A 26654-nucleotide genomic window follows, 5' to 3' on the forward strand; every position below is an offset into this window, starting at 1 on the left:
TACACAGAGAAACCCTGTCAAGAAAAACACACCCCAGCCCCCCAAAGTATGAGCATGCTTTAGGAAGTTTAGATGACTTAGGGTTAGAAAGCTTCCTCTCTGCTGCTGTTGTCACTTCTCAGTTAACAGCATCTCACTCTACTTCAAGGACATGCTCAATTCAATGAGACTGTTCTTATACTACAGAGGAAAGCCAGACTTTCTCACGGTTAGATTTCAAAAAAGACCATCGCAAAAGACAAACCTCCTCCTCATTGCTTAGCATTCTCTTAATGATGTCCACTACAGAATACCTCTGCTGTCAATCCCTATGCCTCTTTTTACTTTATTCACCAAAGAGTCACAATCATTCTTTAACTTTCACCCCAGAATGGGTAATTACTCCCTATAGATTCATGCATGGAATTCCCCCTTCAGTTAATCATCTACACTATATACTCTGGCACCTCCCCAGATGGGAAAGAATTGCATACAATAGGGAAGAAGGTGCAGAAGGCAATGCCTCAATCTCTGAAGACTCATTACAGCTCCTCCTTCTATAAGGAAACATCAACACTGTAGCACAAATAATAAAAACCCAGAGATAGATATTGGGGTTAAAGCTGAAGATCAGATAAGCAAAGCAGCCAGTTCTCACCTCTACCAAAGCTCAGACTGAAGGGGCGATCCAACTACACTGCTGCTCAGACTCACTGAGACTGCAATGCATTCCTGTCTCCTCCAGCCTTATATTCCTCTCCGCCCAGCTGTATCACTCCTGTCCCCACCTCCATAGTGCTGGGATTAAAGGTGTGAGCTGTTTCTCATTTAGACTGATTCACGCCCATGTAGCCCAGGGTGGCCTTGAACACACAAAAGATCCATTTGCCCCTGTCTCACAAGTGCTGGGATTAAAAGTATGTACCACCACTGTCTGGCCTCTATGGCTAGCTAGTGTGGCTACCTCTGCACTCTAATCTTAGGCAAATTTTATTTGTTGTATCATAAACAAAATATTACCACACAACATTCTCCGGAAGGTAGTCAAAGTTGCCCTGTGATGGCTACTATGTTCTAATAGGAACAAATATACATGGAGGCAAAACAACCATAAACATGAAATGATGAAATAAAACAAAACCAAGGAAGAAAAAAAACTTCAAAGGGTGTTATCTCTCACTATGGAAAATATTCTCCTACAGAAATGATTTGCTTTAACCAATTACATATAGTACGTACTATGATTTCCTAAGAGGTTCAACTCCTGTGCAATACCATTAAATTAAACCCTACAAAATTTAACTGTAGTTAATTAAATAATGCTATGTAATAGTTTAAGGAAAAAGAACCTAATGTTTCAAGTTTATTTTAGAAATTAGTTGTATGTCTGTAGAGCAGCCCAACCCACACCACCAACATTTCTTACTTTAGGACTAAATGACAAGAAATTTGGATTTCTAATATTGGTTTGAGTATCAATATACTCAGCAAACTCCATTCTACCCACCCTATCATTTTATGGTAAATGTATTTCTTAGTTGGATATATTAATGCAGACCTTAAATAACTTTTTACAAAATGCTTAATGCCACAAAAAAGGCTAATACACTGATTTTGTCAATATGCATTAAAATATTCCTGGCTTTTAGAATATTACTATAAGTTTTGGAAAAATACCTTTTTCCAGTCTTCTGATGGAATATAATCTTCATCTTCTTCAGATTCTTCTTCTATTTCACTATCTAGAATATATAAGAGAAGGATACTATAAAACGGGCAGTTATCCTGTTCACATCTATACGTCTTTGCATTTTTATACCTACCATCAAATATTCAGATATGCTAAAAGGTCTGCTAAATCAGACCAAGATATTTAAAATCAAATAATGAACACTGTATCTAAAACAAGACAACAATAACAACAAAATTCCCCCAAATAAAAGAAAAACTATGTTTCCTCAGCTGTATAAGGAGTCCACTAGAGTTTGATTCTCAGAAACCACACTTAGGTGAAGGAGAAAGGTAACTCCTGTTGTCCTCTGATCTCATCCCCCCACAGTGGAAAACTGGTGAACTATATTAGCATATATTCATACCCCAAGAACCTACCACCCATTACACCAAGATTAGAGAAGATAACACTATGAATACATAGCTATGTACTTCCCGATGTCATCTTTGGTCTCTAGATTCTATTTATGATGGTGTTCCTGCCAAGACTATATCATCTTGAGATCCTGTGTTCACATTAGTCACACAGCCAAGAAACTTGACAAAATTATTTCTCAGAATACATCCCTGTTGCTGAGTGACACATGATTATACATGAAAGATGGTGCAGAATCAAAGAAGAGTACAAAACAAAATCTTCAAGACTACACAAACTAAAAGGAACACACCCATATTCAGGTAAAGCAGTAAATGTGATGTATGCACTGAGAACAGGTCCTTCATTCTGATACTCTAGTAACCCCTAACAAAATCCATTTACCTTTGAAAGCAATATCATGAGTGAATTCAAGTATCAGTAAAAGCACATTAGAATTTTAGGTAATACAGAAGAGGGAAAGTTACATTCTAACTAATGCAATGATAATACACATACTTGTATCAAAATATTTACAACGACGTGGGCGGATTATTTCCTGAGCATCTTGGGAAGTAGCAGATTGTGAGGGATCATCATTGGAAGACTGAGTTTCATCCTCCTGGCCCGATGAATCCTTTATAGTCTCTTCCTATAGAATAAGAAAATGTGTGAGCCTCTTTTATCTAAAATTATTTTTTAAAAATGAATACAGAACTGCCAGGCAGCCTATATAATTTAAAAGTAACAGTTTTGTTTTGGTTTTTTAAATTGGTACTATTCAGAAAAAGCAGAAAGCAATCTGAAATGACAGTACAAACTTATCTCACTGGAGTGAATTACAATGTATTTTCTTTTTTTTTTTTTTTTTTTTTTTTTGGTTTTTACGAGACAGGGTTTCTCTGTATTGTTTTGGAGGCTGTTGGTCCAGCCCGGCCTCGAACTCACAGAGATCCGCCTGCCTCTGCCTCCCGAGTGCTGGGATTAAAGGCGTGCGCCACCACCACCCGGCTGATTTTCAATTTTTATATACACATTTCTGTAGTTTTGTTTCTGAAATTTAACTTTGCTGTACAAATTATATTTAGAGCTTAGTACTATCTGTGGCTTCACAAAGACAACAAAAATTTTAGAACATAAATGTTCCACAAGATAAAAAACACTTACTTTATTTTCCCCACTACAGCCACTGTTGTCATCATTATCAGCATCTTCATCATCTTCACCTTCCTCCTCCTCTTCCTCTTCCTCCTCATCTTCTTCAGGTAACCGAACAGTGCTGTCATAACCATAGAGGCTGAGAAGCTCGTGGATTGGCATGTCGCCTTCCTAAGTACACAAAAAAGTCCATTTCTGAAGTTAGTGATCTCCTATTTCCATGTTACAATTTACAAATCTATACAGTACTAAATTGACAGTCCTTTTTTTACTTAGCATGTGTGTGTGTTTGTGTCTAATATGTTTAGTATTTTCAAATTAGGAAATAATGCTATCTGAAAAAGAGGTCTAAGATATTTATTGAATATAGAAGTTACCTACAGGGAGATAGGAGCTCTGGGAACGTGGCTAGCTACCAAGAGAGACATTTTGCTTTTCCTTTCCTTTTATATCCCACCTGTCCCATGTATCCCTGCCCACACCCCAAATTGTGGGCTCACCCCTACATTTCATCAGAATTACTCTTCGTTGTTCATTAATATGCAAACTAAGTTAATATTGTTTCAAAACAAGCTGTACTTTCCAAACAACTGAAAAAGAAAAATACTGAAACACATAAAAAATGACTGGGTTCAAAATCTAGCACTACCTAAAAGAAGAACAAAAGAAAAGTCATGTCTGAAAGAACAGAAATGTTCATAGTATCAAACACAAGTACTAAGTTGTCATATTGAAGTTGATAAAACAAGGAGCATGACTATAAAAAGTTCAGATAAACAACCAGGTACAATGGTGTAGGTGTGTAATCCCAGGACCAGGGAGACTGAGGCAGGAAGATTTCAAACTCTAGGCCAGACTGAACTACACAGGGAGTGCAAGGCCTGGCTGGAGTGCAGAGCTGAGACCATGTTTTCAAAAAACGATAAACAGGAAAGCATAAATGCAAGCAGAATAGACAAATTCTACTAATATACTATTTGTCTTTTTGGGACAGGGTTTTACTACATCTACACTGGCCAGGGAACTTACTCTGTAGCCTAAACTCGTTTCCAATTCCTGGTCTTTTTGCCCTAATTCATGGGTGCCTGAGTTAAAAGTGTATGCCAGCTGGATGCCAATTTTATTTGTAATTAGAGGTAGTCTTAGCAGTAGACCCGCTCGGAGAGAAGAGTCTACATCTTCCAGCAATCTATCCCTGATGGGCTTTACTGGATTCCTCTAGTCTATCAACTAAATGCTGAACACATGACATTTGTCTCATAGAACACATGGAAAAATAAACACTGAAGACACTAAACCTTGGGTCAAAGTATACAACTTTGACATTTTTTGTATGTTTGTGTGTGTGTCACTTCTAACAATGGATTGGCAGATATCATCTGTGCACGGGGACAGGGTAAGAGTGAGATACAGTATTATGCAGCATTCAGAGGTGAGAGAACTTTGGGAGGTCCTTCTCTATCAGGACATTATTGTACTAGGGTCTACCCATTTTAGAGAACATTACATTATCAAAGTATACATTCTACCAAGTATTAAGTGACCATTTCCTTCAACTTATTTCTCTGACACTTCAGCTAATATGTGGTTGGGAAACCCCAGGGATCATCCTTTCTTAGCATTCCCAATACCATCCAGGGTTACCTGGTTTTTTTATATGGGTGCTAGGGATACAAACTAAGATCCTTGTGCTTACACAGCAAATGCACCGAACACTGTGCCACCCCCCAAACTGATGACATCTTTGGAAAGAATGAGAAGTTTACAGATTTTGCCAGGTCTCTGGGTCCAAGCTAATGAGAAACAGGAATATCTGCCCTCTAGGAAATGCTTTGATTCCCTTATCTCACAAAAACCAAACTCAAAATGCTCAAAGTACTATCTACAATCTCACTGGTCTTCAACAGGAATACCTCTTAATTAGTACCAGGTAGACATGCATTAAGAACATTCAGCTACTCTGTTTGTTTGTAGTATTTTATCAGAATCAGCTAAACAAAAACGCAGTGAGTGTCTCACACAACACAGGAACAACGCGATGAAAAGATTTGAAAAAGGAAGCCCAATCGTATTAAAAAGCAGAAACTAAGGTATCACTTGAGCCCCAAATCCTGGCTATTTTCCTGCCCTTAATCATGTTTTTGTATACAATATAATGAATTCTTCACTGACTGCTTTAGTTCCAAATGGACTTCTGTCTTTCTACTCCCAAGATTCTGATGGTATCAACAGTAGTGATTTTCAAAGTGAATATTCTATATTTCCCTCAGAGAAAAAGACTGAAGGATGATTAAAACTTGGCCAATAGAACATAAGTGAACAAGGGTCTAAAGTCACCTAGTCTAGAGAACATCTTACTAGTTTTGTTATCAAAGTCTAACTTCTACCAGTATTAAAGGATTTCATTCAATTATATTTAAACACCATGATGAAATAGCTGGGTTTTATCCTTCATCTAGGAGCAAGGATATAGGAATAGGAGGACAGAGATCAAAAGCTATAGGGCATACAGTATATGCGTACTACTGTGCATCAGCTTTCTCTGAGAAACACAGGAATGATACATCTAAGATTTAAGATTTATTCAGTAGTTTATCATGTGCCAGACACTGTGCTTTACATTATTATCTTTGTAAGGATGGAAGTTTAACAATGATAATCAAGTTACATGCTTATGGAAAAGTGAGGTTAAATTAAGAATCCAGGTTACCTAGCTCACTGACTTGCTTACTTAGTTATATATGCACATATACTTTACTCCTTGAAATCTGTTACATGTTCACCATGCTGATGCAGTATGAGATAAGGGCTGAGTAGATAAGACTATGAGGGATAAAGACAGACACAGGCTGAATAAAAATGGATGTATATTATAATGTGCTTTAGGAAGTAAATTTTATAAATACCATAATAAAAAGTGGGACAGTCATATCTGTGTAAGCTAACAGTACACTGGCTAAAGTTTAGAAGAACAAGCTACTTAAAAGACAAACACCAAGAGCTCAATGGTTAAGAACACTTACTGTTCTTGCAGAGGACCAGGATTTGGTTCCCAACACCCACAAAGAGGTTCACAACTGTCTGTAACTGGGGTTCCACAGGATCTGACACCTTTTTCTGGCCTCCCTCCACAGACACAGGCACATCATACATGGTATAAAGACATGCACGCATGACAAACACTTGTCTCGGGATTGAAGTCAAGACAGGAAGATAAAGTCATCAAACACTGACACACTAGAGTACTGTAAGATCCGAGTAGCATCAACTTCTTGGTTGCAGAAGAGATGACTGGTCTCTCATGCATGTGGCACAGATGCAAACTTTCACAGCAGGGCCATCTGGTGGATGGGCACGCTATTCTTCACATATTTACTGTACCAAAATAGACTTAGCAATACAAGATTATGAAGAGGGGAGGTAAGTCCTAAGGGACCCCATCAAGATTAAAGACAGTTCCTAAGGTAACCAATCACTTGGGGCTACTAGTTGACTAGAAGACAAACTACAAAGATAAAAAGTCAGTAAATTTCTTTGATAATTTTCATATTGGGGTTTCTTTAGTATTTATAATTCAGCCTGTGCATACTATCAGATCCCAAAAAAACTCAGGGCAAACAGCTAACTATGGTACCTATTAGTACCTATAGTGCAGCAGGCCTCAAGTTCTCTCAACATCACAAGTACCTGGCACAGAGTCCTAGCTCCTCTCAGCACTTCTCATCCACTACCCTACCTTAAACCTCTTCAAGTCCCTGAGCTTCCATTTCTATCCCCAGCTTCTGATTCCAAGATAACCCAGCCATTTCAGCCAAGCACTCTCTTGGTCCTCCTCCCCTCTTGCCCTTCCTTCTCTCTTGATTTCCTTTCTTACCTCTCCCCCTATGGACAGGTCTATTCTGCTGTCCATGCTCATATTCAGTCTGGACTCTTGCAGATGCCTCTGGCTGTTCTCTCCTTCATGTCTACAATAAAAACCTTCTCCTCAACCATATATAGGAGTAGTGATGTTCTCATTTTTTTTTTAAACCAGATAGGGTTTCTCTGTATTGTTTTGGAGGCTGTCAATCCAGCCCGGCCTCGAACTCACAGAGATCCGCCTGCCTCTGCTTCCCAAGTGCTGGGATTAAAGGCGTGTGCCACCACTGCCCAGCGATGTTCTCATTATTATTCATGTACACTGCAAGAAAATCTCAATCTTTCATACTTTTTTCTAGAAAGAGAATTCAGAGAAGTGACAAATTGGGAGACAGCTTTTACCACAAGGTGCAAATATACACTCAAGAGGTTAGTGTGGGCACTCACATTAGCCACTCAATCCCTAGCCCTAGGCTTTGGTGCTTTACTGGGAATATGTCCAGTGCTTTAAGGGGTATTAAGAACAAATGTTAGTAATAAGTCTTTTTCTTTTACAATGCATTTAAATAGATGCAATTGATACTCATATTTCTTCTGAATGCAGTGCTACAATTGTGGCCATGCTTGGTCTCTTGAATTTTAACATCACTGGATAAGGGTTAAATTTCGGTACAGGTAATTTACAGCAAACACAAAACTTCATGAATCGTGTGCATAATTTTAACACCCCTATTAGTATCTCAGTAAATTCTAATCAATTCATCTAATTGTATTAAAATATTTAAATGTAAGATTTATATGGGGGCTGGAAAGATGGCTCAGTGGTTAAGAGCACTAACTGTTCTTCCAGAGAACCCAGGTTCAAGGTTCAATTCCCAGGCCCACATGACAGCTCAGAACTATAAACCCAGTTCCAAGGGATCTGACATCCACACACCAATGCAAATTAAAAAAAAAAAGACTTATATAATACCTTTTATTACTGGCATGATACATGCAGCTACAGCTGCAAACATTAAAGCCTGTATCAACAGTAATCAATGAAAAGTTTAGAATTCAACTTGAATGAAATTAAAACTACTTTTAAAGTATTCTAATATTTGAGTATCTTTGAAGTAATTCAGTTGACTTTGATCTGAAAGAACTCAAATAGAGGTGAGAGTGAAATGCATTTGTTAAATTTATTGCTACTTTATGAGCTGTGAAGTTTGCCCACAGAAACAGATTTCATATAATGAAAGCTCCAAATGTAAAGCACCACCCCCTGAACTTCATTCACCACTGTCTCACTCCCAAAAAAGTAGATGAGTAATCAATAAGACAAACTGGTTTATTTATTAAAGAAAAACTGGCTTGGTTCATACCTATGAAGTTTATAACTACAGGAAATCTAATCATACCACTTAGTTTCAGATTATAAAAGTTGTAGATATGGGGATAGTTAAACCTAAGACTTTGCTCTATGTGGAATGTCGGGAGATTCTGGGAGAGTATAAGACTGCTTGAGATGAAAACATACAGGATTCTTCTTTTCTTTCTTTCTCTGACCTCTATAAATTTCAGTTACCATTTCCTACAGAAAAAAATAAGCTATGACTGTCTAGCTTCTTACTTTTAAAGACTGTTTCTGACCCCAAGTACAACATGAGCTTTTTTTTTAAAGGCTCTGTGAAAACAAATAAACAATATTCCCACCAAAATAAATTCAGTTCTCTGGTCAAAGTTTAGAAAGTTTGCTCAGGCACAGTGGATAATGCTAGTTTTAGTAACTAAATGATTCCAAACAGGACCTAGCAAGATTTAACTAAATGGTATCAGGACTCCTTTCAAATCCTCACCTAAACTCTGAAACATAGATAATTACTGTAGAAGTATAATAACATTCATTGTCTCTATCTATAAATACCAGCACTATGTCTGTTTTACATTTGTTTTATCAAAGGAGCAAATTAGGCCATACACATAAGTTTTATTAGAGAATACTAGATCCCCTTATAAAATCAATGAAGGCAATAGGTATTATTACATATACATATATGTATATATTTTATATATATATATATATATATACATACATACAAATGTGTATGAACTGTGGTGGGAAAACAAAACTAAAACATACTGAATAGGATATAGTATTTTGTTTATTTCTTATTAGCATATACGAATGGCAATGCCAAATCCAGAGAAGGCAGCAACAAATCCCAGACTGCCAAGCATACCTCAAACAAGAACAAACTAGCCAACCCAAAAACAAAAGCAGTTAGTAAGGTACAGTGTAATAGGGCTTTTGTGATAAATGGAAAAGGTCCTATCAAGCAGTTGGCCTTGCAGCAAAATTAAGTAATTTAGATTTTTCTCTAGGAGTTATAGGAGGTTGAAATAAAAGGATTTGTACTTTAGAAAGGTCATTATAGATACTGCATGGAAATCTACTGGAAGAAATGTAGTAAAACCAAATGGAGAAACCAATTAGGAAGTAGTCATAATAGTCTAGGATAGAAAAAAAATATCTACTGGGGTAGATATAGAACAAGAACTGGATAGAGATATTTCAGTGGAGAGCAATGGCAGGGTTATTTAGAAACTCAACATCGATGAAGAAAGAAACATTCTCCCTGGTCTCAGTATAAAGAAATATTTTTTAAGTGACATTTTTATAGCTAGAGAAGGTACACGTAAGGAGGGAATAGTAGATGTTGTTTTGAGTGTTCACAATTTTAGAGATAGCTGCCAAAATATTTTAGGAAAAAGTCAGGTTAAGCCAGAAATACAAACTAAGAAAAAGCAAGCAGAGACCATGGAACAGATCAGATCATACAGCTTGGCAGTTTCAGATTTGGAAAGCAGGTAGCTCAAGCTTGCTTAGTTAAGATGTAGGCTGGGAGCCTACCCTTGGGAGAGTTGTGGTATTTATTAAGTCTACAGCACATTCGGAGGCAGCTGACCTTTATAGTATGTACATGCTGAGCAATTACCTAATAGAGACAAGAACAGAAGAATAGGTCCAATAAACAACCAACAAGTACAAACACTTAAACTTTAGGTAAAGAAAAACGCACAGGGACACTGAAGGGAAAACAAAGTACAGGGAAAAGCAGAGCGGAGAAAGAATGGTAAGCTGTGTTGACTACTAAAGAGAGTTCCCAAGAATGAAAAGGAGCAATGGGTGTAGAAAGGTCAAAGGTGAACCCTGATAGCAAGAGGCAGGCACAATCTAAAACTTAATTAGAGAGGAAAATGATGACATTTGAGACATTTAGACTTTGAAGAGGGTAAATAAAAGATTCAGTAACTGGGGATGGGGTGGGGACCACAAGAGAAAATTCAGGATTCTTTTAGTGTCCATTTCTGACAGATCTTGATGTTTTATCAAAAACTACTACTGAATTCCATTATTTTACACAATAATTCTTTTAGCCTTAATTTCAAATACCCCACCTATGGGTATTTAAATTTTCCAGCATAAACAGAGGACCCAAGTCTTCAGTGTCCCCTACTCCATATGCTACACCGCTTCACTGCTAGTATAGGTCATTTACCCTTGCAAGATCCTCTATTTCAGAACTGAAGTTTGTCTCTCCTTCCATCATTTCTTCTTCTTCTAATGTTCGCTCATCATCAAAATCATGAACCAGCATGTCAGCTGATGGATCAAATTCATGGTCCTCTGATGTTGCTGAGCCTCCTATAAAGAACATTTCCAGACGTATGGTAAGCCTTTTAAATAAAGTGCATCTTATCAGTGTTACTTTAGTATATATGCATTGTTTATTTGAGGCTGAATGTAAGTTAAAAAGGACCAGGAAAAAGACAGACACAGTAAATGCTTTTGCTTCAAAAAATTATTATCTTTACTCATCCCCACTCCCAAAAGGCTCTTGCAAGGAACTACTGTTTGCCATGGCGCATTCCTATATAATCAGTTTTTTTTTGGGGGGGGGGGTTTACGAGACAGGGTTTCTCTGTATTGTTTTGGAGGCTGTCGGTCCAGCCCGGCCTCAAACTCACAGAGATCCTCCTGCCTCTGCCTCCTGAGGGCTGGGATTAAAGGCATGTGCCACCACTGCCCGGCTATAATCAGTTTATACTGCAAAATGGGGGTAGAATATTTGTAACTTAAAATTTTTTGCTGTAGTCTTCTAAACAGTAAACTCAAGTTATAAAGAAAAAAAAAAAGCTCTATCAAGTAAGCATGGTCTCATTTTGAAAGTTCTCTTGTCCCTGAAAATCTGAAGTCACATATTGCAGAGTGATTTTTAAGGTCGATGACAAGCTGTATATGTTAAAGTGGCTACACTTTTATGTGCTATGATTGCAGAGGGCTACACCATACAGTCTAGGTATGTGCTAGGCTTGTAGTGGTACACTCTATGATTCTTGAGTTTACTGGAATGTGAGCTTGCTGTTAAGCAACAGTGGACCACTGAGCAAAAATAATCATGTACCATCAGCACTACCTTAAAGACATTCTAGTATTTGAGTATTATCTTGAACTTATGCAATTGATCTGTAAAAACTCAGGGGTTATGAGTAAAATGTAATAATATATATATACAATTTTTATCAAAGGCAATACAAGTAACTCTAAGGAACTGATATATCCTAATCAACATTTAGCCTGGTTAGGGGGATGTTACTCGGTTCAAATAAACTGCAAAAGCTAAAGCATGGGTGTTCTATAGACATTTCCTACATTTTGGTTACTGCCAAAAACCAGGGAATACCAATGTATTAGAATTCTTCAGGCAACTCCCACAATATTCAGAAAGCCCCCTCCCCTTTTACTATATGCCAAATAATAATAAGCTTAGTCATTTGACAAACATTATCTCAATCCTCAAGCAGTGGTATAAAGTAGGTATTATCACCCGATTTAAAAGGGGGAGGGAGAAGTAAGATTCAGGCTTAAGGAATGTAAGAAGCACTTCTCAACACAGTAAAGATGAACAGAGTCCTAACTGTAACTTCAACTCCTGTGCTCCAAACTTCCTGTAAGTCCCTACATATCTTGTCTTCAAGTGTAAGGACAACGAGTTATTAATCATTATGTAAGTTTCAGAATAATTTATATAAAAAATAGGCATCTTTTCTTAATTTCTTATAACAGACTGTCTTAGTTTTATTGTTATTACAGTAGTAATTGAACTACTGGGCAGGAGGGTTCCTATGAGAGTACAAATAAGAACCATTAATTTGAAGTTTTGTTTTTATCATCCTTTCAGTTTTCTGAAACTTTTCTTCTGAGACACTTAGCAGTAAACAGTGTCGAAATCTCACAGATGATGCTACACTTTTATTCATGTTTTCGGACAGAAAGATGCTTAAAAAAACTCTATTATTGGAGCTGGAGAAAGGGCTTAGCAGTTAAGAGGACTTGTTACTCTTGCAGAGGATCTGGGTTCAGTTTCTAGCAAACACCTGGTAGCTCACAACCATCCTTATTTCTAGTGGATTCTTCTTCTGGACTCAATGAGCTACAGGCATATCCACAGCACATATACATACACATACAAGTAATAACACCCTTACACACAAAAAGATTACATCACCATCCCTCCATATGGATATTATTAACTTAAACTTAACATAGTTCTTATTTAGTACAGATATTGCCAAAAATAGTTATACTAAATATAGCCACTCATCGTTATACTGTTATCCACTTAAACATTTCCAACTCACTAGTACACAGCACCAAATCATGAATGTCATATTACTTACCTGAAATCTCTTATCTTTTGTCATCATTTGCAGACAGTTCTACTTAAAGACCTGCCACCTTATCCCCCTTCCCCACTACATGAAATGCCTAAGTGTATGAGTTGCTTTTCTAATTTCAACCTTTCCCAAATATGTATCGCATATCAACTTTCAATTTTAACTATTTTCTTAGCTTAAACTGATGTTTACTTTATATGAGTTCTTACTATCTTATTTGCAAGTAGCAACTAACTATTCTATTATTGTCTGCCAGATGCTAGACCCATTATTAGGACAGTTTCCTGGAGGGGAAGCTCAATAATAAGAACATCTTTTGCTTTGTAGAAGTTAAGTAATTTGCTAGGAAGTTAAGATAATCACCACTTTGTCATCTACTTTTGGATCATCTTTTTAAAGGCACAAAGATAACTCTAGGTTACAATGTATCATGTATACCAGTTCAATTACTTAAAAATTTCCCCTCTGCCAGGCATTGTTGTCACAAGCCTTTAATCCCAGCACTCAGGAGGCAGAGGCAGGTGGATCTCTTTGAGTTCAAGGCCAGCCTGGTCTACAGAGCAAGTGCCATGATAGGTTCTGGAGCTACACATAGAAACCCTGTCTCGAAAAACAACACCAAAACCAAAAAAAAAAAAAAAAACAAAAAAAAAAAAAAAACAAAAAAAACAAAAACAAAAAACAAAAAACAAAACCCTCTCCTAGAACTCTCACATATAATGGTTTTGTAATGTGCCTGCACTCCAGATAATGCTGACTGAGCCAACATACAAGTCATTTAGCATAGTTATGTGACTATGACAACTCCCAAGTACAGATGCTATGAAGACTAGCTTTTGACAGTTAAGCAGTGTTTTTTTATGTGAGGCCTCTATCCTTAATTCTATCAACTTTAGTAACTCTCTCTATAATTGTACATAGCAACAAACATTCTTTCTGCCAAAGCCCCTGATAGTTATATACTTATTGATGAATGCCTTGAAAGAAACTCTAAAGCTTAGTAAATCTACAATCTTACATGAATAAACACAGGAAACCCATTTTCTTTTTTCGGCAAAACTCATTTCTAGAGTTTTGAAAGAAAAAAATACTGGAAATATTTCTATACTTTACAATCAACATAGTGATGACACCTTTCTAATCTTGTTGCTTCTAACTCCTAACCATCCTGAACTCATTTATAAACTACAAAGTTAAAAAAGTCACAAAAACCAATATACTTTACAAAAAAAACTTGTAAAATTCGTAAAAAACTTGAAGTAAAGATAAAATCAAGTGTAAAGTTAACACTCAAGTTATTTAGAAGTAATTCAATCCTACCTCCAGAACATAACAATGTATGTCCATGGAAAGCATTCTAGATTATTAGAAAAGACATGTTAAACACAAAAAGTTCCAAGACAGTCAGGGCTACATAAAGAAACCCTGTCTGGGAAGGGAAGAAGAAGAAGAAAAACCAAAAACCAAAAACACACTCCCAAAAAAGAATGAACTCCCCCAATAAAAAATTATAATACAAATGTCTATTGCTTCATTATGCAAAATTCAACAACATGATGTTAAACTTTGCTAACTATTCAATGTGAGATACTTTCAAACAAAACACACCTAAGAGGACTCCTGAGGACTTCTAAAAAAAACATGTACAGTATTGAAAGGAGAATATAAAAAGCCTAGACAAACAGTTAAGAGTATATACAACCTATCCTACTCAAATCTATGAATAAATTCCTTATGTTCCCAATGCAACTCCCCTGCTGAGTAGTTGGCTTATTTTATTATTTCCTTTATTGGTAAACGCATTGACAATTTTTTAATCAAATATAACGCTTTGAGTATCTGTAAGATAACTAACTCCTTTTCAAAAGAACTATTTCATATACACTTTCAATTAAACAACAATTTTAAACTATAAGAAATACATAAAGCAACGGAGGAGAGGGAAGAGGAAAGAGTAACAAAGAGGAGGAGAGGGAAAGAGCACAGAGTTAGGAAGAGGAACTCGCAGCAGCCTCACCTGTACTTTCAGGGGCAGTCAAACATTGCATCCATTTCTTTTTCCCCAGAAAAAAGAAGCATTCACAGAAGAAAAGCAAGTCAGATGATAGTCTAGCTCCTCTAGCCTTTATGTCAACTAACAGGACAAACAGTCGAATGGGATTATAAAAACACATAAAAATACTTACCTGGACTTGAAGACTCAACAGATGGCTGAAGGGAAAAGAAAACAAATTAGCATTTTTGTATCATGTACCTTCATAAACATTTTAAGAAGCACTCAATGACTAATGACACAAAAACTATACCAAGTTTTAATGCCTAAAAAAAATTTCACATGATCTTTCCCTTCCATTATGCTTGGACCTAAAGAAACACCCAACACACTCTTGGATTTAGAAGCAAAAATAGTAATATATGAAATTAATTCTGATTTTAAAAGCTGTACAGTCCTCAAATAGGTGAGCTAAGAGGTATGGTTTTAGATCTTAAAATCTTCAAAAAAAGGTTTCATCCCACTTATACTGAAATAACCATACACAAAGTTTGATGTCAGTGGTTTGTAAAGCTCAAAAAAAATAAACAAACAAAAAAACCAAACAAGTTCTGCCAATAGCTATATTCCCACCTCACCCTCGAGAAGGACAAGAGCTTTCTAAAGTCCAGGATGGCTTTGACCTCACGATCTCCTGCCTCAGCATCCCAAGTGTAGAGCTTACAGGTATCACTGTACCACTCATTAACAACCTTAAATGGAAAATATAAAGAAAATTGGCAGCAACTACTTTTACTAATATTGCCATTTGACAGTGTGGTTATTTTATCTCAATTCTGTTAATTTACAATTATAAACAAATCATCTTCAAACTAAGTTCCTTCTAGATAAATGCAGTAACTTGGGAGAATTTAAATGCCAGTTCAGCCAGAGATACTCATTGATGTTTTGAGAAGGAAGGAAGTCATCACTGGTAAAAGAAAGAGCATGCTATTAAGAATATTTCTTCTACTAAACACAACAGGCGTGAGAGTTAAGGTAATAAAATGGAGAAAAGTATTCAGTTTTCAAGGGCCTGGGAATCTAAGACAGATCTCTACAAGGTATTTAAGTTCCATTTTGAAACCTACCTACGTCATGGTACTGTTGTAAGTGGCATTCCAGATTCCAGTGGTGACCTATGCTGGCTTTTGAGGCACACTTTTTCAGAGGTCCAATTTCTTTCTTTTTTTTTTATTTTTAAATTTAAATTTAAATTAGAAACAAGGTTGCTTCACATCAGGTCCAATTTCTACTTCTAAACTTTAGTAAGAGAACAGTTCATCCCTTCAGCATGGTTTTTCTAACACCACCACCACTAACAAACCCAAACAGTATAGATCGTATTACGCATTTCCTATACCACACCAGCATTATTTCAAGTTACTATACCAGAAAAGTTAATAGGGTTGTTTAGTTTGGTTTCTCTGATGAGAAGCTGGAGAGCAGGATGCCATGGAAATAATACAATAGCCATAAAAGCAGAACTACAGTTCTGACGTGAAATGGGTGTTGGCGCCATACATATTATCCAGCAAATCTACATCCTAAAATCTTAATTCCAACTATAAGTCTAACCTTTGGACAATTACATCATTCAATGACTTCATTTGGTGCCAAGTTGATCAGTACTACAGAAAAGTTTCATCGCAGTCCTTTCCTTTTTAAGTAAATGTCTAAAACAAATACACATGGCATAAACAGCCACCACAATTTCTTATAGATTAGGGCTCAAAGAGAAACAGTTCCTAAACATAATTATTTTTAACATTACAATGTTTTATAGTCTTCTGATTAAAAAAGAAAAAGCTTTCTGAAATCAAGTATATTGGCACACTTTTAATCCTAACACTCAGAGGCAGAGGCAGGCAGAGCTTACTGAGTGTGAGGCAGGTCTGGTCTACATAGTGTATTCCAGATGAGCCAGATATAGTAAGACCCTGCCTTAAAAGGGGGAGGGTGGCTTTTGACTGTAAAGAACTACTACTGGACATTATATGGTTTAACGGCATTAGCTATTATCAATAATAGGATACTGAATATGGAAGCAGTATACTTCAGTTTATAAAAGATCTTTCACCAGCAGTAAATAACAATACCGCATTGGTGAGTATTATCATCAAATAGTTGCCAGCTTCAAGTTCTAAAATGGCCCCAAATATAGAGGACTGGCAGCACTGTTAATAACAGCACAGGGTACTCCACTGAGCACATCTCTTAATGTTCAGAGAGCTAATATTCTATCAGAAGTGCTGGGCTTGATGGAAGATGGCATACGCCGGCTGCAGAGGGACAGGACATGCTAAGTGTCTATATATTCTAGTTCTTTATGTCACAAATAAAAGTTTACTAGTTTGGGAGGAAAGGGTGAGATTATTTTATTGCAACTTAATTGCAACCAATTAAATCAAAGATTACTTGCTGAAAACAAGCATTTAAAAGTTATTATGGGGCTGGAGAAATGGCTCAGAGGTTAAGAGCACTGGCTGTTCCTCTAGAGGTCTCTTCTAGAGGTCCTGAGTTCAGTTCCCAAAGAACACTGTATACATAATAAATAATGTTTTTATTTTATAAAAAGTTCTTATTGTGAGCTCCACTTTTATTCAAAGAACAAAAATGATTCAAGATGAAGTTGTGTTTAATATCACAATACAGGGGTTTCAATATAGAATGAACATTTTTATAGACATGCAAGAGAACAGAATTCATACAGTGCTACACATTCTCAAGCAGAGTTACTTTATTTTAATCATGTTTGTAGCAACAACACCTATTCCGTCCACTCATTTCACACCATAGTAAACTCGGAATATGCACTAAAAAGATGCACCACCACAGTGGCGATGGAGACAAAGCTAAGGAAACCTATCACTCTAGAACCCTCTACATCTCAAGCCAAAGTCAAACCACTCTGTTCTCCCTTTTCTCTCGTTACTATTTCTAAAAGCTTTTCTACCAGCTCAAAGCATGCTTAAAATATAAAATCAAATTGATTATTTACCTTGTTGAGCACTTTTATTTCTTTAGGAACTAGCTAGTAGATTTAACAATCTACTCCAAAACAGCTTGGACCATTTACCTTTTAATATTATAGTAAGTTAGAAAGAGGAATGAAGATAAAACAAAACTATAAATAAGTAATAATTTTTAACTATCTATTCTTATGTACATATAAGAGGAAGACTCACATTATTGCTAAAAATATGAATGATTGCAACCATTCAGGAGATCCTTTACCAACATCAACATAGCCTATCACACATATAAGTGTATATCAATGTGTGTGTATTATTTATTACCATAGCTTGTTTAAAGCAATGAGTTGGGTGGAAAAAATAAATTCATTATTTATGTAGTTTTAAATGATACATGGTTCTTCTAAGCAACAGAATACCATGAGTCTGTAATAGTGACGAAACATTTTGTGTTTGAGCTAAAAGAAGACTAAAAAAGGTATTGGGAGTTTAATAAAATCACTAATATCTATACTCAGGAAGTAAGTCAGGAAGCAAAGGGTTTTCCCATTTCATATTTTTCTGTATGGCTGGAATTTTCTATTGTTTTCATGTTTTACTTATTTTTTTTAAAGAAAATGAGGATTATCTTGTGGAATTATAAGTCTTATTTTTTTTCAAAAAAAACTAAACCACTAGTACACTTTAATACTAGCACTTGAGAGATAGAGGCAGGCAGATCTGAGTTCGAAGCTAGTCTGGTTTACAGACTGAGTGCTAGGACATCCAGGACTACACAGAGAAACCCTGTCTCAACCCCCCAAAAAACTAGTGCTTTTTACTGTTTCTTAATTATAATTATAAAAAGTTACAGTACATGTTTATGTGGGACAGAAAACTATCTAAGCAGAAGGATATCAAAGGATAAAAAACTGGCTGAAATAAAAGCAGGAGCTCTGCAAAACTGTTCCTGTATGCCACCCCACTCCACAGTTGGTGATTCTGTGGATAAGGTCGCTGTGCTAACCCCAGTGTCTCAACTGTGTTCAACTCTTTTTTGTACTTTTCTAAAACAGAAAACCCCAATTTGTAAGAGTCAAAGACCAACTCTATAAAAAACAAAACAAGACTATTATCATTATTTTTACAAAAACTAATGTGGCCGGGCAGTGGTAGCACACGCCTTTAATCCCAGCACTCAGGAGGCAGAGGTAGGCGGATCTCTGTGAGTTCGAGGCCAGGCTGGACCAACAGTCTCCAAAACAATACAGAGACACCCTGTCTCGTAAAACCAAAAAAACAAAAACAAAAACAAAAAAAACCTAATGTGCTCAAAGGATTCACTATATCTTCAGTGAAAAGAAAAATGGATTTCCCCCCTCAAACCAATTCTATCACCATTTCTTTAGATGTTGCCATCACTTTCTTAGGGAGGTAGAAACTAAAAAGGAAAGGAGGTACCAGGCTGAGACAGAATCAGAGAAGCCTATTCCAGGATGCACACGAGAGGCATATTGTGGCTCTTCCACACAGATGTTTATCAGTTAAACCTGTCTACTTTCAGAAATGCTGTTACTCTATAGACTACTTGAAGTTGAAATTAGGAAATTTACTACAGGTAGTAGTTTCCAAAGGTAGGATGACATTATGGAAGACAAGCATCAGGAACACAGAAGTCTGGGTTTGGGACTTGACTGTGCTACACAGACGAATTGTGTTATGTAGGACAAAGTACATAAACGCTGAACAGTTTCATTTTCTCTATGGTGAAAAGCCTTACATTTCTCTTAAGTTCCTCAAACCTAGGTTTACTTTCATTATGAATTAACTCGAACGCAGCTAAAAGGTAGGTAGGTTTAAAATTGTCTTCTCACTTTACTCTTTAAAACTATGTCTAGAGGAAAAGGCAATTTCAGTTAGCATAAAGCTATTGTGTGGTGCTGCTTTAGAAACACACACACACACACACACACACACACACACACACACAGACAATTACAGAGCCACAGAAAAGTCCAAGCAACAGTTCAGTCACCGCAATGAATTCTGAAGCCATTTGTTAATCCTTTGTAACCACACAAGGTTTGATCTGAGCATCAAGCAAAAAAATTATTTTCACAGACATACTTATGCTTCACTGGCAGCGTTTGCATCTAAATTATATGGGAAATTGATTAGATTCATCAACATTACCTTAAATTAACTCCTTTTATTTCTCCCACCTAGGTTATCAAGAATGTTGACTCTTAGTCCCACCAAATTAAATTATTTCAGAACTTACATGCAACACTGGAGTTCCTGACTATTCTGGATAGCTTTGAGGAACAAATAATAAGCAAAGGAAATAAAACTCATCACTACTATAGAGAATTGTTTATAATTTAAATTCACTGCTGTGAAAGAGGGGGAAACTAACACTGAAGAGAAACAGAACACAATGCAATTTCATTAAAAGCAAACCAAAATCCAAGCAAACTAAAATAATACTAAACAAAAGATTATGTTTTTTTAAAGAGAAATGAACAGATGAACATAACAGTAAATAAATGTATCACTATTGAAAATATTTAGCTTAAAGTAATACATTAAGCAAGTCCATTTAAGCATTTTGTTACAGAAATAGGCTCGGTGAAAAAACAGATCTTAAATTGAACTATGGCTTTTTTTTTTCCTTTAAGAATCCCTGTATGTTTACATACTCTGAAAGAATGGACAAAATTCTTTGTTCCCAAAGGTCCCTATATCACATTCCTTATAAAGCCCTAAGGATCAACTATTCATTCCCCTTATTTTCTCTCCTGACTTGGTTAAACTGTGACTACTCTGTAATTTCCTCCCTTTTAGTATAACTAGAAGAACCTCCTTTAGTAAGCCTACGGTAGGTAATTTTAAGGGATAATAAGCACTGTGAAATATTACCAAAAAGAACTAAGAGGAGCATATACTAATCATGTGCTCACAAAATATGATTCAATGTGACCACAAGTGAAGAACCAGTAAATATATACTTCCTACTATAAACTCAAAGATGACCAGATCAGTATAAAAACAGAAAAACTACTACATATTACAAATCATATTTAATGCCACTTACGGTTACAAATCAAGTATTTTTCTAGAAAAACAATGTTCAGATCATTCTCTGAAGTAGGAAAGAACAGCATTAAGTCTACAAACAATACTTAAATTTTTGCTGGATCGATGCTTATTCAATAATCTTCAATTCCCCCCATATTTACCAAACAAATGCATACTCTCCTCAGTTTTGCTTTATCAAAAGCACAGTATTTCAGAATGCGTACTCTTTACTGCATGAAGAATAACCCTATTAAATCTATACAGACGTAAGTGAAAACATTCTAACCAATCATCTCTCCACCAACATTTTTTCTAAACTACCATTCTTTTTTGAGAACAAACAAAAAACCCTCAATTATTAAAGAACTGAGACAAGGAAAATTATAAATTTACTTGCCACTTCACCTATTTTAGGATATTTTCATTGACACAAAATTCCTTTACTCCTCACAGACCCTTGGGTTTTATCCTACATAGCAAACCAAAGTGCAACCTATAAACATTGAAAGAATATAAACTATATACCAGATCATTAATTAAACAGATGCAATGAAAAAAAAGTCAAAGTCAAATTCTTGATATTGAATCATCCAGGTGTTTCTGCCAATCGTAAGCATTCAATCTCCACATAATGAAATACCCAAGAATAGTGGCTTAAACTAGAAAACAAGAAATGGCCAGTGTCAGCACACCTCTTTCCTTGAATTTTTTAAAACAAAGCAAAACAAAACAATGCTAAGGTAACAAAATAATGTTCTCATTATGCTAGTACTCAACTTTTTGGGTGTGGTTTCTTTCAACTTTAGTGTCAGTATTTTCTTACACAAAGCTACTTTCAGTAACTTGCTGTGGGGTATGACTATACAACATAACCCTTAGCTCACAGTACAGCAGTGACCTACCTAAATCTAGTGAGTTTTCAGCAAGTGGGAGTCCAGTGAAGGTTAACTGATAAGATACCTGAAAATCCAACTATACTTCTTTAGCACAGGAGTCAGACCTCACCAGGAATGAAGTCCAGGAACAGACTGAGAACAGTGAAATAAAAGTAGGGTTCACTAAACTCCTGTCTTGCCATTCTTTAACTATGAATAGGTAAAGAAATGAAAACAGACATAATTTTGCATTTTTGCTGTAAGTAATAGTATTTAATACTGTCAACAGTCACACTACCATAAAAATCTCTTCTTTAATAGCAAAAAAAATCCAAAACATAAATATAAAGGCAATTCTATAATAGAAATACAAGTTAACACCCTGAAAACTACTTCAGGAAACTTGACTGGTACTGAAAGGCCTACCATGCTATGTTTTTGTATTCCAAGATTTAAGGATAATAAGCATATCCACTTCACTTAGCAAATGAAGGAGCTGAAAACAGTTAAGTGGCAAATAAAATCACTTACTTCCTCAATCTATTTTTTGGGTGCCTTTGACATAAAAATATGGAAATGTTCAGCAATTTCTCTGCCTTATTAACCAAGTATTTACATGACTTGCCTCAATGGAGATCCAAAGAAGTCCAAATATAATAATGTGAACGGGGGGGGTGTTATATGAACAATAACGAAATTCACGGATAAAAATAATTAAAGCAAACTACAGAACTCCTGTTTAAAGGCTAAATTTCCTATAGCACATTCTAAGGTCTAATTATTCCTAAACCAACTTGTCTGCCTACCAATCTGAGAGCTAACTAAGGGAACTTGTTTACTAGAAATGAAGCAAAGGTTGGGAAGGGATGTGGCTCGTTGGTAGAGCACTTGTTTGCTTGCTCGCTTGTCTATTTTGCACAAGACCCTTGGGTTCTATCCTATAGAAAAAAAGAGGGCCAAAAGAAACAAGAAAAGAAAAAGGGTAAATAACAGGCAGCTTTAATGCTTTGACTTGGAAGTTGTGTGTGTGTGTGTGTGTGTGTGTGTGTGTGTGTGTGTGTGTGTTTAAAAGGGGGGGGACACAGCAGTTTAGGAGGTAGAGGTGGAAAGTTGGAGATTCTGCCTGGGGAAGAATCCCCAGTTTGAAGCTGGAGAGGGTCCACTGGGTTAACTTCTCCTGCTCACCTATACTAAACTCATGAAAAGGAGGGTCAGCTTGTCCTCCCCCGGCCCCCTCCCCCGCCCCCAGGTACGCAGCCGCGGGCGGGGGAAGACACGGGCAGACTGGCGGGCGCACGGGGCTCGAGAGGGAAGAAAGTTCGCGGGAGCAGGCAGTGAGGAGTCCTCGGGCCGCGCGGGCAGTCGGGCCAGCGAAGTTGCGCCACGGGCGCTTCCGGACGGGCGCCCTCGCCCGCTCCTCACGCCAAAGCCGCCTCCCAACTGCCTCAAGTCCCACGGAGTCTCTCCGCCCAACTAAGTTCCGTGGAGTCCTGCCGGGCGGCCCGGCCGGACAACAGGTGGGCAGCGGCGCCACAGGCCCGGCCCGGGCAGGCCCGCGCCTCCCGCCCGCAGCCCTCCGCCGAGGCCCCGCCGGGGAGGGGCGCTCGTTCTTACCTCCGCCATGTTGGCCGCGCCACCGGGTCACATCGCCGCGGCGGGTCGCGGCCAGAACCCGGATGTGCGCCTGGACCGCGGGGCTCCCGCCGCTGTCTCCGCCGCCGCCTCGGCGGGAACGCGCAGGAGCCGCCCGAGCGCGCCACCACGCCCCGCTCCGCCCCCTCGCGGCTCCCCGCTCGGCGGGACGGGAGGGGAGAGGCCGGCGGGCGGGCGGGCGCGCGCAAAGCAAAGCAGGGCGCGCGCGGCCCCGCGGCCGCGGTCCCCGGGGAGCGCGCGCGAGGGGCGGGCCTGAGAGCCTCCCCTCTGCGCGCCCGAAGTCCGGAAGAGGACCCTGCCCGGCACTCAAGCCGCAAGCGAAAAATACCTTCTATGCTACACGTCTGTCACTTCTCAAGTGCTTTAGCTAGAAAACAGATGTTGCTGGGACACAACAGCAACATGAAGCGCGCTTTGACAAGAAAACGCCTGCTGCCCAAACAGGCAGAGCGCAAAGATGAAGAGTTGCGATGCCACATTTTTGTACAACTACACGAAAGTTTCAAATGTAATGAAAAGCTGCTTTTCAATGAATATGTCTACTTGACTGCACCGAGACAGAACCTACTAACTTTCAATGCCTAAAATACCTGCAAGTAGAAAGTTTGTTTTAATGCACTGGTGGCCTTGAGGTCCACACTGATAATGGCCGGGGCCAATGATTTATTCCAATTTCCTAAAGTAGATGCTGACTAAAATAGATTTAAGGCTGTTATTAAAATGGGCAGTAAGATATTTTGCTAAACCAGAAGTTTAAAAAGCTTTTTTTTCCAAAGACCAGCTTTTTTCCTACATAATTAAGGCTTCTTCTTAATGACAAAGTTTCAAAATAACTACCAATATCATCAGTTAAATGATACTCATGACTTATAAGTAATATACCATGATTAATAATACATTGTGCAAATGTGTACATACGTAACTTTCTTAAACTTCATACTTATAATGCAATATGGGGGATGTTGATTTCTTAAATTATTTCTATTTCCTTAAAATTCTAGATCCCGTCAAGCCTTTTCCCATTTCTAAACACTGACCATGAATCTGAAAGTCTTAAGCCCAGTAACAATTTGTGCATGAATAAACTGCATTTACAGGTATATGAAGTAGCTGCTAAGTGAAAGGACATTACCTTGTAATTTGACAGGAAAAGAATCCAGAGACAGTCTGTAAACCAATTAAACATAAACATCTGATGCACATTTTCTACTGAAAGAAAAGCAAGGGAAAGAAGAGAAAGGAAAACTTTAAGGTTCCCAAATCTACAAACAATTCTTACTATTAACTGCACTGTACAGCATTTTCATTTTAATATCTTAAAGATCATATGCTTCCTCTCCCCACCCCCAAATTCCTGGAGGGAAGTCAATATTTTAGCACAGGTATATATTTAATATTATAAATAAGACACTATTTTGAACTTTTTTAAAATGTCAGTTCCTATCCAAATAGTTCTCACTAGATGAAAAAAGCTAAAGGCAAAGAACAATGAGCATTCGTGGGCCAGAGTTGGGTACAGGTAAAAAACGATAGAGGTAGCTATACCATTGTGATGGAGGACTTTGCAGTAACATATGAGAGGTTAATACATATGAATTTTAGCTGGCCACTAAAAGGAAAACTGGAGTATTGTTGATATTTAATACAAAGGTATAACTTGCTTTAGCTCCTTGAGTTTTTGGTTTTCCTGTTAAACCATGAACAAAAATCCGAACAGTAGCAAAGAACAGACTCAGATTCCTTGAGCTATGGAGTGAGTCCTCAAAGTCAGACAATCAAGTCTGCAACATTCTGGATAGGCACTTCTTACTGTGAACCATCTTTAAGTTATCTGATATTGCCAACCAATATTATTAACTTTAAACAGCATTAGCCTTTGTGGGGGAAATTCTCTTTATTTCCTCTTGGAAATATAAACTGGGGTGCAGTGTCTTCTAGACATTCTGGAGATGAGGTGAAACAAATATAATACTATAGGAATACACAAACACATCACTACTGAACTCAGTATACTTGTCCTATTGACAATCCTTCCTTCAGGAAAGCTATGTATTTCTGAGAACCCTTCCTTACTCCTTTGGTGTCAGATGTGTAAGAACTCACTACTCATATATTCCTGCTGCGTAGGACCTTGGGGTCTTCTGTCAGAAGTAGGATCTGCCAGGGAGTTTTTCTGCCTGTGTTTACAGACTTACACAGACTCACTGTACCTCTTGAAGAGGCTGTTCTTTTCAAAAACAGTTCAATGCTTGGATCATTATTTCCTGTCTTAAAAGCCAGAAGCTCCTTTCACTCATCACCCCTAGTTCTTCGGCACTCTATAAATTCAAGAAACAATTTCTTTGTACTCAAATGCAAACTGTCAAAAATTATACTTGGGCTAACAAAAAAACATGTATCTAAAAGCAGGACATGGCAGAGTAAAATGCATAGGAAAATTCAACAATAACCTGATCAAAATCATTAGAATTTACTAATGTGACATCCAAAATGGTAACTGTGTTAGAATTCTATATTAAACTGTTTAAGTTAACATTTAAAAAAATGTAGCTGATTCTGACTCTTATGCAAGTTTTTTTTGTATCTCAAAACAACACTATATAAGACCTAAATAAGCCTAAAAAGCCTCCTTATTTTGAGGAAAATTAACATTAACTTTTGCCACATTAAGCTGCTCACAACTATTCTATGTGGTAATGTATTTTTTTAATGCCAATTACTGAATTCTCCATGCAAAAGTTAAACTTTCTTAGCATGTGAGGCCCTTGGTTCATGCTCCAATACTATAAGAAAAAGTTATTAAACAACTTATAGTAGTTATAATGGGCATATGTATGAGTGCATGCATGTTGCACAGCATGCATGCATTCACAAACACACACACACACACTTTCCAGAGATATTTACTTGCTAACAAATATACTTAGGTTCACAAGTATACTTCAATCAGTACCTCAATCAACAAAACCTACTTTGACAACTTACATTTACCTACGATGTATAACCTTTTATTCAGCACCAATACCTGACTCAAAAACTAGTAATATATCTGTTCTATAGGCCTATCTGTTTGTGCAACTCAACAGGTACCTCTCAAAGCACACCAAGAAAATATATGTAACAATTCTGATTGATACTGATAAACACAGCATAACTAAGATCTTAAAATTCTCCAAGTCCCTGAGTCCTCTTTGGAGACTATTTTCTGAACTATTTCCCAAAATTTTTATTTAGAAATGACAGCCTACACTGTGTATGTG

At 37.3% G+C, this 26654-nt stretch overlaps 1 protein-coding gene across 15 annotated transcripts in view; it reads right to left on the bottom strand.

Annotated features, from left to right (window-relative positions):
• The window catches only part of Mier1 (MIER1 transcriptional regulator), a 51348-nt gene that overhangs the window by 22928 nt on the left and 1766 nt on the right, over nt 1-26654 (bottom strand). For 2 of the 15 annotated variants that reach the window (XM_013114911.3, XM_040757070.1), the window contains exons 3-9: nt 24527-24600; nt 14989-15013; nt 14820-14856; nt 10624-10769; nt 3233-3394; nt 2585-2717; nt 1657-1721 (exon numbers count right to left, since the gene is read on the bottom strand). In XM_013114911.3, the coding sequence (XP_012970365.2) occupies nt 1657-1721; nt 2585-2717; nt 3233-3394; nt 10624-10769; nt 14820-14856; nt 14989-15013; nt 24527-24600 (642 nt within the window). Of the gene's footprint in view, nt 1-1656; nt 1722-2584; nt 2718-3232; nt 3395-10623; nt 10770-14819; nt 14857-14988; nt 15014-23355; nt 23523-24526; nt 24604-26654 lie in introns of those variants that run through there. The other 13 variants (XM_040757069.1, XM_040757074.1, XM_005072190.4 and 10 more) reach the window with 11 other exon arrangements.

This window comes from Mesocricetus auratus, unplaced genomic scaffold (assembly GCF_017639785.1).
Source record: "Mesocricetus auratus isolate SY011 unplaced genomic scaffold, BCM_Maur_2.0 Super-Scaffold_100014, whole genome shotgun sequence".
In the NCBI taxonomy this organism is placed as follows: domain Eukaryota; kingdom Metazoa; phylum Chordata; class Mammalia; order Rodentia; family Cricetidae; genus Mesocricetus; species Mesocricetus auratus.